The sequence below is a fragment of the Herpailurus yagouaroundi genome, unplaced genomic scaffold (assembly GCF_014898765.1).
Source record: "Herpailurus yagouaroundi ecotype Mexico unplaced genomic scaffold, PumYag 28, whole genome shotgun sequence".
Taxonomy (NCBI): domain Eukaryota; kingdom Metazoa; phylum Chordata; class Mammalia; order Carnivora; family Felidae; genus Herpailurus; species Herpailurus yagouaroundi.
The window spans coordinates 12,318,058-12,333,989 of record NW_024412376.1 but is presented as its reverse complement, the minus strand read 5'-3'; the positions used below and the strand labels follow the sequence as shown (position 1 = coordinate 12,333,989).

The window sequence follows — 15,932 nt, the reverse complement described above, 5'->3', positions numbered from 1 at the left end:
GCAACACAGTAATAAATGAGAAATACATGAATTCACTAAGTTGACCAATGGGACAATGAAACAATCTTGTTATAAATTACCCTCACTCCCCTGCCTTATGTAAATAACTGAATTAAAGCAGATAGAAGAAAGATGCAAATTCCTTAAGGGCAGAAATTCACGCAGCATTTGGTGAACAAATAATTATTTTTGGAGAGGGAACGTCACTGGACAAAGTTAATATTGGATAAGCTTTCATATGTTCAGCTTGTGTCAGCTTCACTAAAACTCCTTTTACGCTACAAGACAGCACTACAAGGCAGCTAGGTAAACATGAAATCTTCAGAAAGTATGTATAATGCTAGACTCTCTGGGAATGTGCAAGAAAGATCACTGCTTTTTGTTTTTTTGTTTTTTTGCTTTTTTAAAAAAAATGTTTATTTATTTTTGGCAAATAGGGAGCAAGCATGAGCAGGAGAGGGGCAGAGAGAAAGGGAGACAGAGGATCCGAAGCAGACTCTGCACTGACAGCAGCAAGCCCCATGCAGAGCTTGAACTCATGAACCATGAGATCATGACCTAAGCCGAAGTCAGATGTTCAACTGACTGAGCCACCCAGGTGCCCTGAAAGATCACTGCTTTTAAAGAACTTTACTCTAAAATGCATAACTGAAATGAGGCATAGTACCTAAGAGTGGTGAACTTAGTGTAACTGATTTCATAAAAAGAGAATTCTAGGAGCACCTGGGTGGCTCAGTTGATTGAGCATCTGACTCTTGATTTCAACTCAGGTCATGATCTCAGTTCATTGGATTGAGCCCCACATAAGGCTCTGAGCTGAGAGTGAGGAGCCTGCTTAGGATTCTTTTCCTTTGCCCCACCCCCACCTCAAAATAAGTAAACATTAAAAAAAAAAAAAAGAGAGAGAGAGATCTACGTGTGCTAAAGTGATCAAAGAAGCCAGAATGAGGATAATAATTGTGGTAAAAAAATTTTTTTTTAATTTTATTTATTTTGAGAGAGAGAGAGAGAGAGAGAGAGAGAGAGAGAGAGAACAGAGCGAGAGGGAGAAAGAGAGAATCCCAAGCAGGCTCTGCACCATCAGCACAGAACCTGATGTGGAGCTTGAACTCACCAACTGTGAGATCATGACTTGAGCTGAAATCAAGAGCCAGATGCTTAACCAACTGAGCCACCCAGGCACCTCAAGGTAATCTTGATAAACAGAACATTATAAGGCTGAAGTGTGAAGGGGAAAAGCATACTAGGCACAAACAATGATTTGTAAGCATCGAAGTGAGAATTCTGAAAATGGTGAGTACCTAAATTTAGTTAGGGAGAATACTGAACAGAAGACGGCAATAAAAAGAAGGCTGGAGTCAGACTATAAGGAGTTTCATTTTTCAGACAATGGAGAACCTTAAAGATATGTGATCAAGGGAAAATGTGCCCAAGCTTTTGGAATAGGAATGAAGAGGAGGAAGAATAAGTTGGATTGAGGTTGAAATGGGGGAAGAAGTTTTTAACAGTACCAAATCCTATGATTATAGAAGAAAAATAAAGGTCATGTGATATAACAAATAATAAATGTGTAAAAATATTTTCAGAACCACAAGATGGCATTATGAGGACTCTTACTGAGTGGCACAATGTTAAAAATATGCCAGTCCACTGAAATTTAATGTCAGAAAAGCTTACCAATCTCCTAGAATTGTACTTCTCAAACCCAAATTATCTGGGGATCTGGTTAAAATGAAAATTCTGATTCAGCAGGTTTAGGGTGGTACTCTGTATCTTTACATTTCTAACAAGCTCCAAATAATGCTGTTCCACGGACTACACTTTGAGTAGCAAGACGCTAAAACATCTTTCAGCTTCCCTTTCCAAAAAGGCAATACTACTGTGTTTAATCCACTATGCTATAACTATTCCCTTTAGATATTCTTAAGAAATTCCTTTTAAAGGTATTTTCTTATAATGTGAATCAATGTCAGATGGGTTTCAAAAGCTACTATTTTATTTACTTTCATTTTTTTAAGTTTCTTTATTTTGAGAAAGAGAGAGCATAAGTAGGGGAGTGGCAGAGAGAGAGAATCCTAAGCAGGCTCTGCATTGTCAGCATAGAGCCAGATGTGGGTATTGAACTCACAAACTGTGAAATCATGACCTGAGCCAATGTTGGACAGTTTACTGACTGAGCCACCCAGGCACCCCAAAAGCTACTGTTTTAAAAGTCTAAGATGACTCAAGATTCGGGGGATTCAAGATCCTCAAAAACACTTCCACCTGGAAAAATAATCAACTCTATAATACCGTTCTATAACACTACAGTTTTATTCTTTTTTGTAGCTGACAAACTAGAAGATACTATTGTTTCTAATCTTAGAGATAAAGTAAAAGCCCTGAAAAGACAATACTCTGTCTTTTCACAGTGCACATCAGTGGGTTTTACCAAAACTTGCCCTTACAATGCCCTTAGCATATTCCTTAATCCTTGAAGATAAAGGTAAAAATGTATTTTAAATATTCTATTGAAAGGTATAAAAATTAAATGTGTACACATCCTTCTATTAAGAAAGATTTCTACATGGAAGGATATGCCTTTAATTAGAATCTTTTACCATGAATATAGGCATCATTTGTAAAAGTATATTACTAGTGTTATATATCACACACACATATATATTAGAATTGGTTGACTCTTGGGATGAAATTTAAGACTTCTGAAATCTCAAGTTTCATTTTTTACCATACTGATGGTCAATAACAACTTTTTTACATAAATTAGCTTCAATAGGGGCGCTTGGGTGGCGCAGTTGGTTAAGCATCCGACTTCAGCCAGGTCACGATCTCGCGGTCCGTGAGTTCAAGCCCCGCGTCAGGCTCTGGGCTGATGGCTTGGAGCCTGGAGCCTGTTTCCGATTCTGTGTCTCCCTCTCTCTCTGCCCCTCCCCCCGTTCATGCTCTGTCTCTCTCTGTCCCAAAAATAAATAAAAAACGTTGATTAAAAAAAAATTAGCTTCAATAAATTCCGATGTCTAGAGAACAGAAATGATATCTTAAAATTGGAAGGTACTATGTGATTAGATCCAACTATTTCATCATATAGGTAAGAATCTGAGATGCAGAGGCTAAAAAGCCCAAAGTCACATAGGTGCTAACGGCATGTCAAACAAGGAGGGGAGGAGGAAAAAACTAATTTTTAAATCCATTAATGTACCACATACAACAACGTACCAAATACAAAATGTAGTTAAAAGAGTTTCCAGTTCTTCTAACGACTAAGATATAGTTGAGTTTATATTAGGTCTATAAGTAAATCACTGATATCCAAGAAAGAAAGAATACATACCAACAAACACGACATGCTACCCCCATATTTAAGAACTCCATAAAAAACGCAATCTGAATAGAGAATGACACATATACACCACATACTTGAGATGGGGCTGCGGTGGGGTGGGTAATGGGATGGTATATAAAGAACAAAGAGAAGACAATGATAACTCTTATCTTCTCAGTAACGGTTTGAAGAGAGCTTCACATACGAAAAGGGCTTAAAAAAAAAAACTTCCTTTACTCTCATGGATAATTTTTTAATTGGTAAAATCGAGAATCAGGAGGACTGCAAGCTTTTAAAAACATGAAATGTAGATAGCAGTTGGATGTGCATGTGTCATAAGCTCTGTCAGTTACAAGAAAACCAGAGACCCTTTTTTAGTCATAAAATGGGGAATTTTGTGGTTATCACAAATGCTATAAAATTTACTAGCACCAGTTTAAAAAAAAAATCACTGGAGAAGTTTCATGATATCAGAGACAATGGGTTTTAAATCATAGGCATACATTATTATGCCTAAGTTGACAGGTCTGTGCTGCAATGCAGAAATGCAAGCAATATTCCAACATCTGCACCAGAAGGCAGAGACTAGACATGATTCCAGAATAAAGGGCTCTTTAGCTCTTACCTGTTACCTGTGCAACAACTGCTTGGGAAATCCTCCGATTGGCAAGAAAGGCTTTGATTTCCTCTTTTATCACACTGCTGTCCCTCCTAACAAAAACAGAAGACAAGACCAACAATGTATGTTGAAGGTAGAAATCCTCATCTTTGCTAAGAAAGGTGAAGCAGAGAGGTGGGGAGCACATAGAAAGAAAGAACACAAAAATAAAGGTAAACAGACCAAGCTTGTGTGAAAATATGAAATTAAAACAAACCAAGAAACACCAAATATTCAAGTCCTAAAACATCACACCATCAGACAGACGCTTTAGTGAATGCCACAGTAGATGTAAGTCTCATACCAGACGATGGTTAATCGCATGCTGTGTGTAATTCACATTAGGAACAAGGCTGCCATATGGTATATACTAAGTTTCATTACTGAGGAATGAATATACCTTACACAGACAGAAATCCTAGAAAAATAAAAAGCAATAACAACAACAAAAATCAGTTGTGAGTAGACTGTGGGCTCGCATGTTAACTATGAAACTGCATAAATAATGTTCATTTTAAAACCTTTGTTAAAGGAACAGAAATCATCATCATTCTTAAAACTGCTAAAAACATTAGCCATTTGAAAATTTTAATTTGCCTTCTTTTTCCTGTATAAACCCCCCCCCCAAAAAATTAAGTGGGATGAAATGAATACAGAATTTTAATATAAAAAGGCAACATTAATTTCCTATTATATGTAATATAGAGTACTTAAAACTATATTGTGTCCTTGAGATTACATACATATTATAGATCTAATTTTTCCTCCACTAAGACAACAACAAATTCTCACAAGACATTTACTAGAACAACAATGAAAGGCAAGACTTCTATTTCTCCACCACAACAAATACACTTTAAGTAAAACTTATACCCTTAAAACCAACCAATTTCTCTTTGAATACTTTATGTTCAAAAGGATTACATAAATAAAGTATTGATTTTTGATCAAGCTCAAAAAAACCACAGAATAGTGGTAATTTATAATCTCATACAGGGTCAGCAAACTATGGCTAAATCTGGCCTCCCAACTGTTTTTATACAACCTGTAAGAGCTAAGTAAGAATGTTTTTCACACTTGCAGTCATTATGTGATGACAGAGAACACTAACTCTGAACATGAATTAAGCAAAGTATTATCTCCTCACCAAAAATTCCATCCTTCTATTGGTAGGCCTATGTTTTAAAAACTATATTCAATATTGTATTTTGTCAATAAAAATCTGTGCCTTTTTTTTCCCTCTTAGATGTTAAGTATTAAGTATGTGTATTATATCCTCTATTTTGCCTCTTGGCCACAAAGTGTAAGATGTTTACCATCTACTCTTTCCGACCCCTGATCTGAGAAAAAAGGATCATGAAATCTTTACAAATCATTTTGTAAATGAACCACAAACTTCCAAACTACTTATAGGAGCCCAAGTCTTTCTAAAGATTATTTGGAGTAACAAAAGAAAAGATCCTACCCAAAAATAATCAGTTGTGATTTAACTTAGAGCAGGTATGTTAGCCCTTTCGTGAGGAGGGGCTATACATTGTGTGAATGGATACCAATGTTCCCTTTCAGGAATTCTGGAAAAGAGCAGAGAAGTAATAGTAGTGACAAGCTTTCAATCTGAAGCTCTTCTGTATATTCCTGACCTACTGGTTAGAAATGCTAGTCAAAAAGATTCCTAAAGAAAGAAAACAGCTGCCTAATCCAATACTTAAAATTTCTCATACTCCTCTAGATTCTGATCTAGATACTGGCTAGATTCCCTCCAAAATGCTTGTTCATATTGGAAGTTATTTCTTTGAAAAACATGCACTCTCATTTGATTTAAAACTGTGTATCTGAAATAAAAAGGCACAATACATTTAAATACATTTTAAAGTCAAATAAAATAAACTGCTCTGTATAATACAGGTAGTATAGACCAAATGGCTCTCAAAATCCACCAATAAATACCTGCGCAAGGGATAATTTCAGCAGTATGAATTTGCCTTACGTAAATAAAACAACCAAATCATTTGGTCTCTGATACAGCTTCAAAATTAATCTGAAAAAATTTAAATAAAGCACTGCATTGCAATGTATAGACTATCCTTCTAGGAAAATGAAAAGTGAGTTTAACAGAATATTTATTAAGGTTAAATAAAAAACGTGCTTTCTGGGAAAAATGATTAAATGGTATTTTCTTGACTACGGATTTAAATTGGAATTTAAATCAATTTATTTTAAATCAAATTCACCTAGAGTAGACACTAAATCATAAAGAGGAGATAACATTCAATTATTCCAATAGGAAATATCCAATTTGTGAATTATTCACAGCCTTGCAGTATGACATTATCAAGGGCTGCAGAAAGACAAAAAGAACTTCAAAAAGTCTGCAAAACAGCAGCAATTCATTTACCCTCCCATAGACTATATTTTTAGATACTTGGCAAGTTCCTAAGTACCAAGTTAAAATAAGTTAAAAAAATAATAGTAACAAAACCTCTTTAGTCAACTGCCTTACCAGAGAGAAGCTTTTTCAAACTGAAGAAAAACTTAAGACTTAAAAGATAAGGATAGGCTTGGGCAAGTCATTTAATAAAGCTGGACCCTAGTTTCATCATCTGGTAAAATGAGAACATTAATACCACCATCACAAGGCTTTTAAAATTTTTCTCCAAGCATGGAAATTAAATTTAAATAAAATTTAGTGTTAAATGTATGTATATGTGTGTATATGTGCATAATATAAAAAATAAAAAATTCTTCAATGAAAAATTTTTTGAAGCTGTAAAACCATTAAACAATGACTATTATTTTATAAAACTCCAGAAAGAATCCCAGAAGAAGAAACAAAGGATCTGCTATAATTACCTACATCTGAAGTAAACATCTATATCAGGTGCTTTAAGGCACCATGGAAAGATTTAGACACAAGTAGTGATGTGTTTAGTTGGTTTCATCAGGTATAGGTATCCCCTGCTTTCCGAAGGTTCGCAGTATGCCACTCTGCTTTTATAAAAGAGCTACAGTAGTATGGTAATAGCATTTTTTGGTAAAAGCCAAAATCTCCTTCGGATTTCGGTTAGTGAAAACAGGTACGAATGTAGGTCTTTCCTAAAAGTGAAGTGGTATAACTCAAGCTTTCAGATGGTGGGCGGGGGGTGAGGGCAGACCTGTATTTCAAAATAGTAATAGCATTCAACTTTCACTGTGTCCAGTTCTCTTGTGTATTTCAAAGACCTCCATTCTACAGGGTTAACTATGTTCTTTAAACTTTCACATATTCCCCCTCATTCAGTCTTCTTTAACAACAAGGCTCTCCTACTGTCCACATCAAAACTCTGAAATCACCAGTTTCCTGATGTGAAAACTCTTTTGGTTACTCCAAATCTAATTTCCTTATATTCTCCTACTGCTTACTTTCTGTCTTCATTTGAAATTTTTCATCCTCTTTAAAAAGAATGGATCCCTTTTTCTTCACTTCTTTTTTTTTTTAGGAAAACCAATTTTTTCAAGTTTTTATTTTAATCACCAAGTGCTTATCGTGATTCACTTCTCTTATAAAATCTCACATTCCTCATGATTTGTACTCCTCAAGTCTTATAGTGAAACACAAGTTGATCTTCTTTGATTCCATGGCTTACTTTCAAGATAATCTACCACTCTATTTGCATCGAACCACTTAAAATCGATGCCCTCTCCTCCTACTACCTTTTCCAAATCACAGCCATGCTGAATTCATCTATCTGGATGATTTCCACATGAGGATAAAATTCTTCCTTTCCACCCTCCATTGTCATTATTTTTATAACTTGCTAAACTTTCCATTGTTACCCACAGACCTTTCTTAACATCCAAATGAATTAATCAGGAATGCCTCTTTGTAGAATCACCCTTTCTTTAAGACACAATTTAACAGTCATCTATTCAGAGACGTTCTCCCTGATACAGCTAAGAAAGATCTTTTCTTACAACAACTAACTTTATCATTTCAATTATACTACTCACATGCTAACCTATTACATGGTATTCTGTATTATAGCAGTTCCCCAGACCTGGTCTTATCGCTCCTACTAGCCTGTGAAGTCTTTTGGCACAAAGATTGCGTCTTATTCATCATGGGGTTTGCATATAATAGAGCTTAATTTGTTCAGTGAATGAACAAATTTGTAGTTGAAGATAAAAGGTTGTAGTATGGCAAACCTGATCTAGATAATTTATAAAACAGCTCTAAATTCTTAATCTCAGATATGTTTAAGCTTCCTAAATCAGAATGGAAAAAGAGTTATTTATGGTAGTTCAAAATGGCAATCCTTCCATTTCCAGAATGAAGGCTATTAAAGACTACGTGTTTAAAAGTTGTATGCTTTAAGATCTTCTGTATTTTCTCAGTTGATATACACTACACATTCTTTAGGACCCCTTAAAGGTAGCCATCTATCTCAAAGACTTCCAGAGATGGACCAGTCCCTACAAAGACTATTTCACAGGTGAGAAAATATAATTACATATAAATTCTTTAGCTTTTAAATAAAAACCTGCTCCTTTAATTTCTACTCATGGAGATAAAGCATAATTTAAAAATTTTAAAGATAATTTTAAAAGAAAAGCTACTCTATATGTATAAACAACATGATAACTGAATTTAGAAAATAAATATCCTAAATCACCTATTGTTAGGCATATAGACAACCACTCAGAATAAAGTCTTAGATCTTGTATAAAATACTAACACAGTTTGTATAAAATACTAACATTTAAGTACATGGGTAGTTAAGCATAACACCTATAATATATGGCATTGTTTATGACTTCTTCATAAGCCTCATTTTACTTGTTATTTTATAATACATACGTGAAAGAGCAGGCACTTTAATAGATGTACACTGTAATATAAACGGATGTATATATACAACAGTATATAAATATGTGTGTTAATAGATGCATTTAAAAAATATTAATATGTGAAATGGGTGTTCATTCTAGCTCTTGGTTTTAAAGTTCTTCCTAAAATGTTATATATTCAATAATGTGTTGAGAGCTTACATTCTAGTTTCTTTCTTGTTTCACCATGATCAATTAAAAATGAGAAAAGTTACTTTCTTTCTGATTCTTTCCTAACAAGTTGATCAAATATACAATTATAACCTAATTTCTATAAAAAATTTCCTTGTGTGCCCTGAAATTATTAGGTATTAAGTCTGAACTCAACGGCTTATGTAATTTGAAAAATATTTATCTTATGGTTGAGTGCTGTAGATGCAGGGAAATGTGAGCATGCAAGATGTGAATTACATGTATCTAGAAAAGGAGACAGGAAGGCATTCAGGTACTCATTCTCCCTACTTACAGCCCACCAAATCTAATTTACTATAATGTCACCATAGTGTTGAGTGATTAGTAAGGGCAGGATAGCCCTATGTAGGCACAGGATACTGAAAGATCCACCACTCAAAAATTTCTCTAACACTCTACCAAATAAAAATTCATCTGGTTAGTAAATGATCTGAAGTGGCAAATGCACGTGGGGGGTGAGGGAGGGAGGAACAGCCCATTAAGGCATTCACAAGTTTGTCTTGTGTTGTATCTACCACTGTTCTTAAAATCTTACTGAAATCTGCAGATGTGAAAAATTTATTTACAGAGGCAACAGATACCAGAGACATGGTAATAAAGACGTGGGTCAGAATTCAGGCTCTGCCACTTAATATTTAGGTTTTCTTGGGCTAGTTATTTAAATTTTGTGAATCTCAATTTTTCTGCTCCACCTCACACACAGCACTGTTATGATGATTAAAAGGTTGAGAATAGTCATGCAATAAACTTCTCCCTCTAATCTAAGGTTACTATGTGCAAACTTGAGAAAAATTAGAAGTGGGTACAAAGGAGGAGTGCCAGTGTGGGTGAGAACACAATGGCAGAGGACCACAGAGAGCCAGAAAGTTCAGTGAGACCCCCTAGATGATTAGAGAACCAAAGTAGAAGTTCAAAGAAGCAGAGAATAGGACAAAGTATCCTAACTATACAACAAGTGGCAGTTTGTAAATTAAATGCTGGTAACAGTGCATAAACATGTATACATTTAATGATGAAACATGAATGTGCATTTATGGTGGGATTTAATTACAAATCCTATTCATTGCTAAATAGGTTTTCTGTTTATTTTGAAAACATAGTTGCATTACAACAATATGCCAATGTAAGAGTTAATAGTTAAGTTTTTAGACCATTATAGTCAAGCTTTAGATCTTGGTCAATCTCCCAGAGCCCTTTGTTAACATGAAAGTTTCCCTAAATTTCATGGCAGTCTAATACACATTTGGGAATTAACTATTATATGTTAAAAGCTTATTAAAACTGATTAATGACAGCAACAAAAAACAAGTAGCATATAAATTTTATTAGTGATACCCTCTCTACTCAGAATAATTAAAAGCTAACCTTGTTATATTTCAGGGACTTAAGTAACTTCTATTTGCCCAAATGGTTTTCTCGCTCAATCATGACAATGATATACATATTAAAATCAAAAGAACACCTAAACTGTGGCTAGCTGCTTTAATAAATGACAATGAATTCAAAGCCAAATTGATCTCTTATATTTTTAAGTTTTAAACATTTAAATAACAGGGTCCAATGGCTGCTCTATGAACCTATTCATCACAGGAATTACATTGGCATCTAGATGCAATAGCCCTTCAACTCATGATTCCATATAAGGCAGTGTAACCCTAAAAACAAATTTGGGACTGTTTGTTTAAAAGGTATTTTACCACGGCAGCACTATAGAATAGATCTCCCATACGGCAATATTAAGTCACCATTATACTATCTTCAAGTCTTAAAATCTTTAGGAAGAACTATAACTCATAGGTTTTAATTTTATTTCTGACAAAATTCGTACTGTAAATTCTTTCATTATCTATTGTAACTACCTGCAGGCTATCCTCCCTACTACAGTAGTGGTAATCTATTGAAAACAATGCTTTTATCATGTCTATTCCCACAGACCTGTAAAAAAGCCTTAATTCCAGTCAAATTAAACATAAACTACTTGCGTGGAACTCAAATCTTCCAAAACCTGTACTGAGTCGTAATATTCTTATTACCATAGTCTAGCCCATACAATCTTTAGAAGCCTAAACATGTCTTGCCTTTTCTACCTATTATTTACTATTCCCTTAACTTTAAATAAAATTCCTATATTTCAAAACAAAGGCTATTCTTTCAGATTTAGCTCAAATTCATCCATTCACATAACATATTAAACCGTTACTCTGTGTCAAGGACAATTCTAGATTCTGGAAACACAACATTTGAAAACACATGGTTCTGTCCTCAAAGTGTTCCAGGTCCAGTGTGAAGTCTTTCCTAACCACCTCTGTTGAAAGTGGACTTCTCTCTTTTTCAGTGTTTAAAACAACAAAGGCTTATACTTCCCTTGTAACGGATAACAAAAAATATATAAATATATGCATCTCTTAAATTAGAACTTTAGCTTCTTAGGGGTAGAAACCATGTCTATTCTTCTTTGTAAGAACACTTTTTAAATAACAGGTCCTCAAAATTCTTTTGTTGTGGTATGTTAGAGTGAAAAATTAAGAGTGTATACATTTTGTATCATAAAATCATCTCTCTCAATTCTAAGGATCAAAAAAAAATTCTAAGGATCAGAATGTGTCTGTTAAAAATCCAGAAAATACAGATGTTAGCAATTAGAACTACAAAGAGAAGGCTAACTTCTGCTTTGGTAAACAGAATGTAAAAGGTTTATCAAGCAGCAAAGAGAAAGGGCTAAGGTAGAGAATACAAAATCTGAATTATAATCATAAAATTAGAATTTTTTTTTCTTTCATCTCCAAGAGGAGAAGGGGGAAATCACAGTTCTTAACAGGTAAGTAGCTGAAATACAGTATATTACTCAAAACCAATCTAAGAACACAGACATTCTGGGGACTCTTGAGTAAGCAGAATAACTAACCTCATTAACTCCTCCACTTTATCATCTACATCTAGGTCCTCTTCTGAGGCTTCAAAACTGTATGACCTCTGACCCATGCTGTTTGCATGGTAGCGAGTGGGTGACATCTTTCCATTGGATGTAGATAATCGCTCGTTATTCTCTCTCCCATTTTGATTGGTAGTGCAAGGCTGTGGGGAGGTATCATAACTGTTGCTGGGTGATGGGGACATTCCAGAATGCTGGGTCTGTGTGGAAGCTGTAGCTGTAGAGGAAGATGCTGGAACATTGTTGGTACTATTCCCATAAGAACTTCCTCCATAGCTGGACCTTCTTCCAAACTTGTCACTATGCTCTTGATCAAGACGGTCCAACGTTTCCAAGGCATGGAGAATTTCATGTTTAGTCATTCCAGTACGCCGAAGGCGCTGAAGCAGATCTATCTGCTCTATGGTAAATCTGGGTTCATCTGTATAGTGAGACATGGTTTCCAGCAAACTAAAAAAAAAAAAAGTTTATTTACAATACTACCAAAAAACGTATCATTATAGAGAATGCTCAGAAGATGCAAAATATTTCTACACCTTAATGAAAGTGATTAAGACATTACTATTATAAAAAATTACATTATATATTATAATAATCTCTCCATGCCAAAACATTATTGTCATGGCAAATGGATTGGTATAGTTACAGAGTTTATTAGCAGATGGACATTAGATATAACGTAAAACCCAATTTGGCATACAATTTACATTTTCTGCAATTTGGTAAATATTTGAAGCATAATTTCAGATATGGCATTAATACCAAAATAACAGATTAGATATATATACTTTTAATCCTAGCTTATCTGATTACTTGCAGGTATTTTTACCATCTCAAATTCAGTACTCTACATTAGAGTACTATTAATGAAAAGTTATTGAGAAAATAGTTTGTATTGTCTCGATTAACTAAATATCAGCAAAACTGACCTAGGAACTCTATTATCTTCATTTAGTGTAAACAAATGATTTGGTAAGGTAAGCCTAGGCAAATACTAGTAACTAGCAAAAATATTTAAATGGAAAAGAGAAGTACATTAAAAATCTCATTAAGCATTTCATCCACCACTTAGCAATTTCGTTTAGTATCTCATCTCCGTAATGCATTCTCTCTTAACAGTTATCCCAAGAAATTGATCTTTCATGGTTGTAGCCAAACTATTCATTTTTCTTGGAAAATTGCTTCCACATGGTTCCTTTAACTAACACAAGAAACTGTAGCACACCACAAAATGCCAGAGTCATAACAATATTAAGTTTAAGGAAATTATCAAATTTAAATATTCTCACTACTTGAATTTTTTTCTTATAAAACCTGACTATCCTAATTTGAGATTTTTTTTAAGTGGTAATTTCTTCTATTTTTACTATTATAGTTCTAGTGCCAAATAGGATTCATGGCATACAGTAGGTTCTAGATAAGTGTTTGCTAATGGAAATAAACGTCAAGGAATTTTCTCAACCTTTACAGGTAAATATCTGTTCTGGGCCAGTTCTTCATAGCTGTTCAAAGTCTGTTTCTTCATCCCTCTCTACTGCAAATTTATTGAACGTTCACTTCTCGGCAGGAATTGGGCAACAGTTTCATATAATGAAATTTCATCTAATCTTCAAAACAACCCTCTGTGGCAGAATTTTAAGATTTTATATTGACTGATTATTGGGGAAACTAAGGCTCAGATTGGTTCTGTACCTTGCAAAAAGTCTGGTTAAGAGCAGAAAAAAGATTTAAACCTAGATCTTACTGACTCCAAAAGCATGTATGATTCCATTTTCCAGTATATTGCAGAACTTACTGGAATCCTATGATCTGGGATATAGGCTATACTCTTTTAAGTCTCCAGTTAAAACCACTCAGATAAAATCACTCTACTGATGGACTAGGGGTTCTAGGAATAGTTTTTTTTTTTTTTAATCTTTGCTCCATCTGGAATTTATATTTACTTAGTAAGTGTGAAAGGATTTCAGCTTTATTTTTTCCCAAATGCTTCACTGAGTAATATGTTTCTTTTCCCCTAACCTGAAATACCACCTTTCTCATATGCAAAATACCCATACAAATCTGTATCTATCTTTGGATTCTCTATTCTATTCCATTGATTGTTTTGTATTTCAAATCCTAAAAATAAGCAGACAGAAATCTAGACCTTTTATGTGAAATCACTCTAGTTTTAGAGACAGGCTAATTAAAAATAAAAACAAACATTTTGTGAACCAAAAATAACGTGTTGCAAGCCATTTGTGGTCACAGGCTACAATGTCTTACACCTAAACATTATCTTCTGTTTTCTTCCAATACTCACTGTGACAAGCTATCCATGATAAAAGTCCTATTTTTATGATTACTGTATTGCCTAAGTTTCTTCCTCCAACATTTTATAATGAAAAATAATAAACATACAGAAAAATTAAAATAAAATTACAGTGAACACCCACATACTAACATCTGAATTTTCCCATTAGCATTTTACTTACTTTATAACTATCCATTATATCCATTAACTATCCATTCCCTATGCATTCCCTATGCATTCATACCTACATTCATACCTACATTCATCTTCTTTTTTTAGGCATTTCAAATTCAGTTACAGACATCTGTACACTTCCTCCTAGACACTTCCACATGCATTTCATTAACTTGAGTTCAGTTATTTGTTCACGTTTTTCTTTTGAGGTAAAATTTACATAAAAGAAAATGCATAAATCTTATGTTTACCATTCTAAGAGTTTTGAGAAGTACATACTGTAAAAATGAAATACATAAAAAATAAAATAAAAATAATTTAAAAAGGGACACTTGGGTGGCTCAGTCAGTTAAGCATCTGACTCTTAGTTTTGGCTCAGATCATAATCTCACAGTCATGAGATCGAGCCCTGCATCAGGCTCCACACTGGGAATGAAACCTACTTGGAATTCTCTCTCCTCCTCTCCCTCTGCCCCTCCCTGACTTGTGAAAACATCTGCGTGCTCTCTCCTTCTCTCTCTCTCTCTCTCTCACGCACACACACACACACAAAATCTGTGAAAATGTGTATGAAGATAAAGAATTTTACTACCACTCCAAGAAGTGCCCATTTCCAGTTAATCCTTGGCCCCTTCCCAGTTAATCCAGGACTGCTTCTCTCATAGGGAACCACTGCTCAAATTTTTCCCACCCCAGATTAGTTTTCCCTGTTCTAGAACTTGATATAAATGGAAGTTCTATGTACTCTTTTGTGTAATTTCTATGTACTTTTTTCACTCAGCATAAAGTTTTTGAGGTTGATCTACAACGTTGTATCAGTAGTTTGTTCCTTTTTATTGTTGAGTAGTACTTCATTATGGGAATATACTACATGTTTATCCATTCTATTTTAGACACATGGACTGTTCCCAATCGTTAGCTACCTAAATACTGTGGCTATTACAATTGTACTTTACTACTTGTTAGCTTAATAAATGCCCCCCTGCCACATATATCATAAGCTGGTTGACAGAGAAGAGAAAATTTCACAATCAGAATAACTCATTTACTTTTTTTCCTGACCAATTTCAAAAGAACAATACACCCTGCTTAACATAAATGATATATTATTAAAATGCTATGCAGTGTTGCTAATGTTCTATGCTCTATGCTAGTTAACATTACACTGTTGTATTCACTGTGAATATCCATCAAGTTGTGACTATTGATAGGTGTATTTTTCAGTAGGTATATTATGCTTAAATAAAGTTTGTTGAATATCTATGTGAACATTTTCTGAGTGGCTTAAAAGTACACTTAACACTCCACTTTCTGTTATAACCCTTAACCTTTTGTCTGCTCCATCCAGTGCTTAGTAATATATTAACCCCTAATCCTAGGAACTTCTCTTTAAAATTAGCTGCAAACGACATAAACAAATGGAAAGATATTCCATGCTCATGAATTATAAAAGCCAATATTGTTAAAATGTCCACACTATGCAAAGCAATCTACAGAT

At 34.3% G+C, this 15,932-nt stretch overlaps 1 protein-coding gene across 15 annotated transcripts in view; it reads right to left on the bottom strand.

Moving 5' to 3' along the window:
- The window catches only part of HMBOX1 (homeobox containing 1), a 195,041-nt gene that overhangs the window by 92,553 nt on the left and 86,556 nt on the right, over positions 1-15,932 (bottom strand). For 9 of the 15 annotated variants that reach the window (XM_040468090.1, XM_040468172.1, XM_040468042.1 and 6 more), the window contains 2 exons: positions 11,941-12,417; positions 3,948-4,093 (listed from right to left, as the gene is read on the bottom strand). In XM_040468090.1, coding sequence (XP_040324024.1) covers positions 3,948-4,093; positions 11,941-12,417 — 623 coding nt within the window. The remainder of the gene's footprint in view (positions 1-3,947; positions 4,094-11,940; positions 12,418-15,932) is intronic. The other 6 variants (XM_040468410.1, XM_040468481.1, XM_040468555.1 and 3 more) reach the window with 1 other exon arrangement.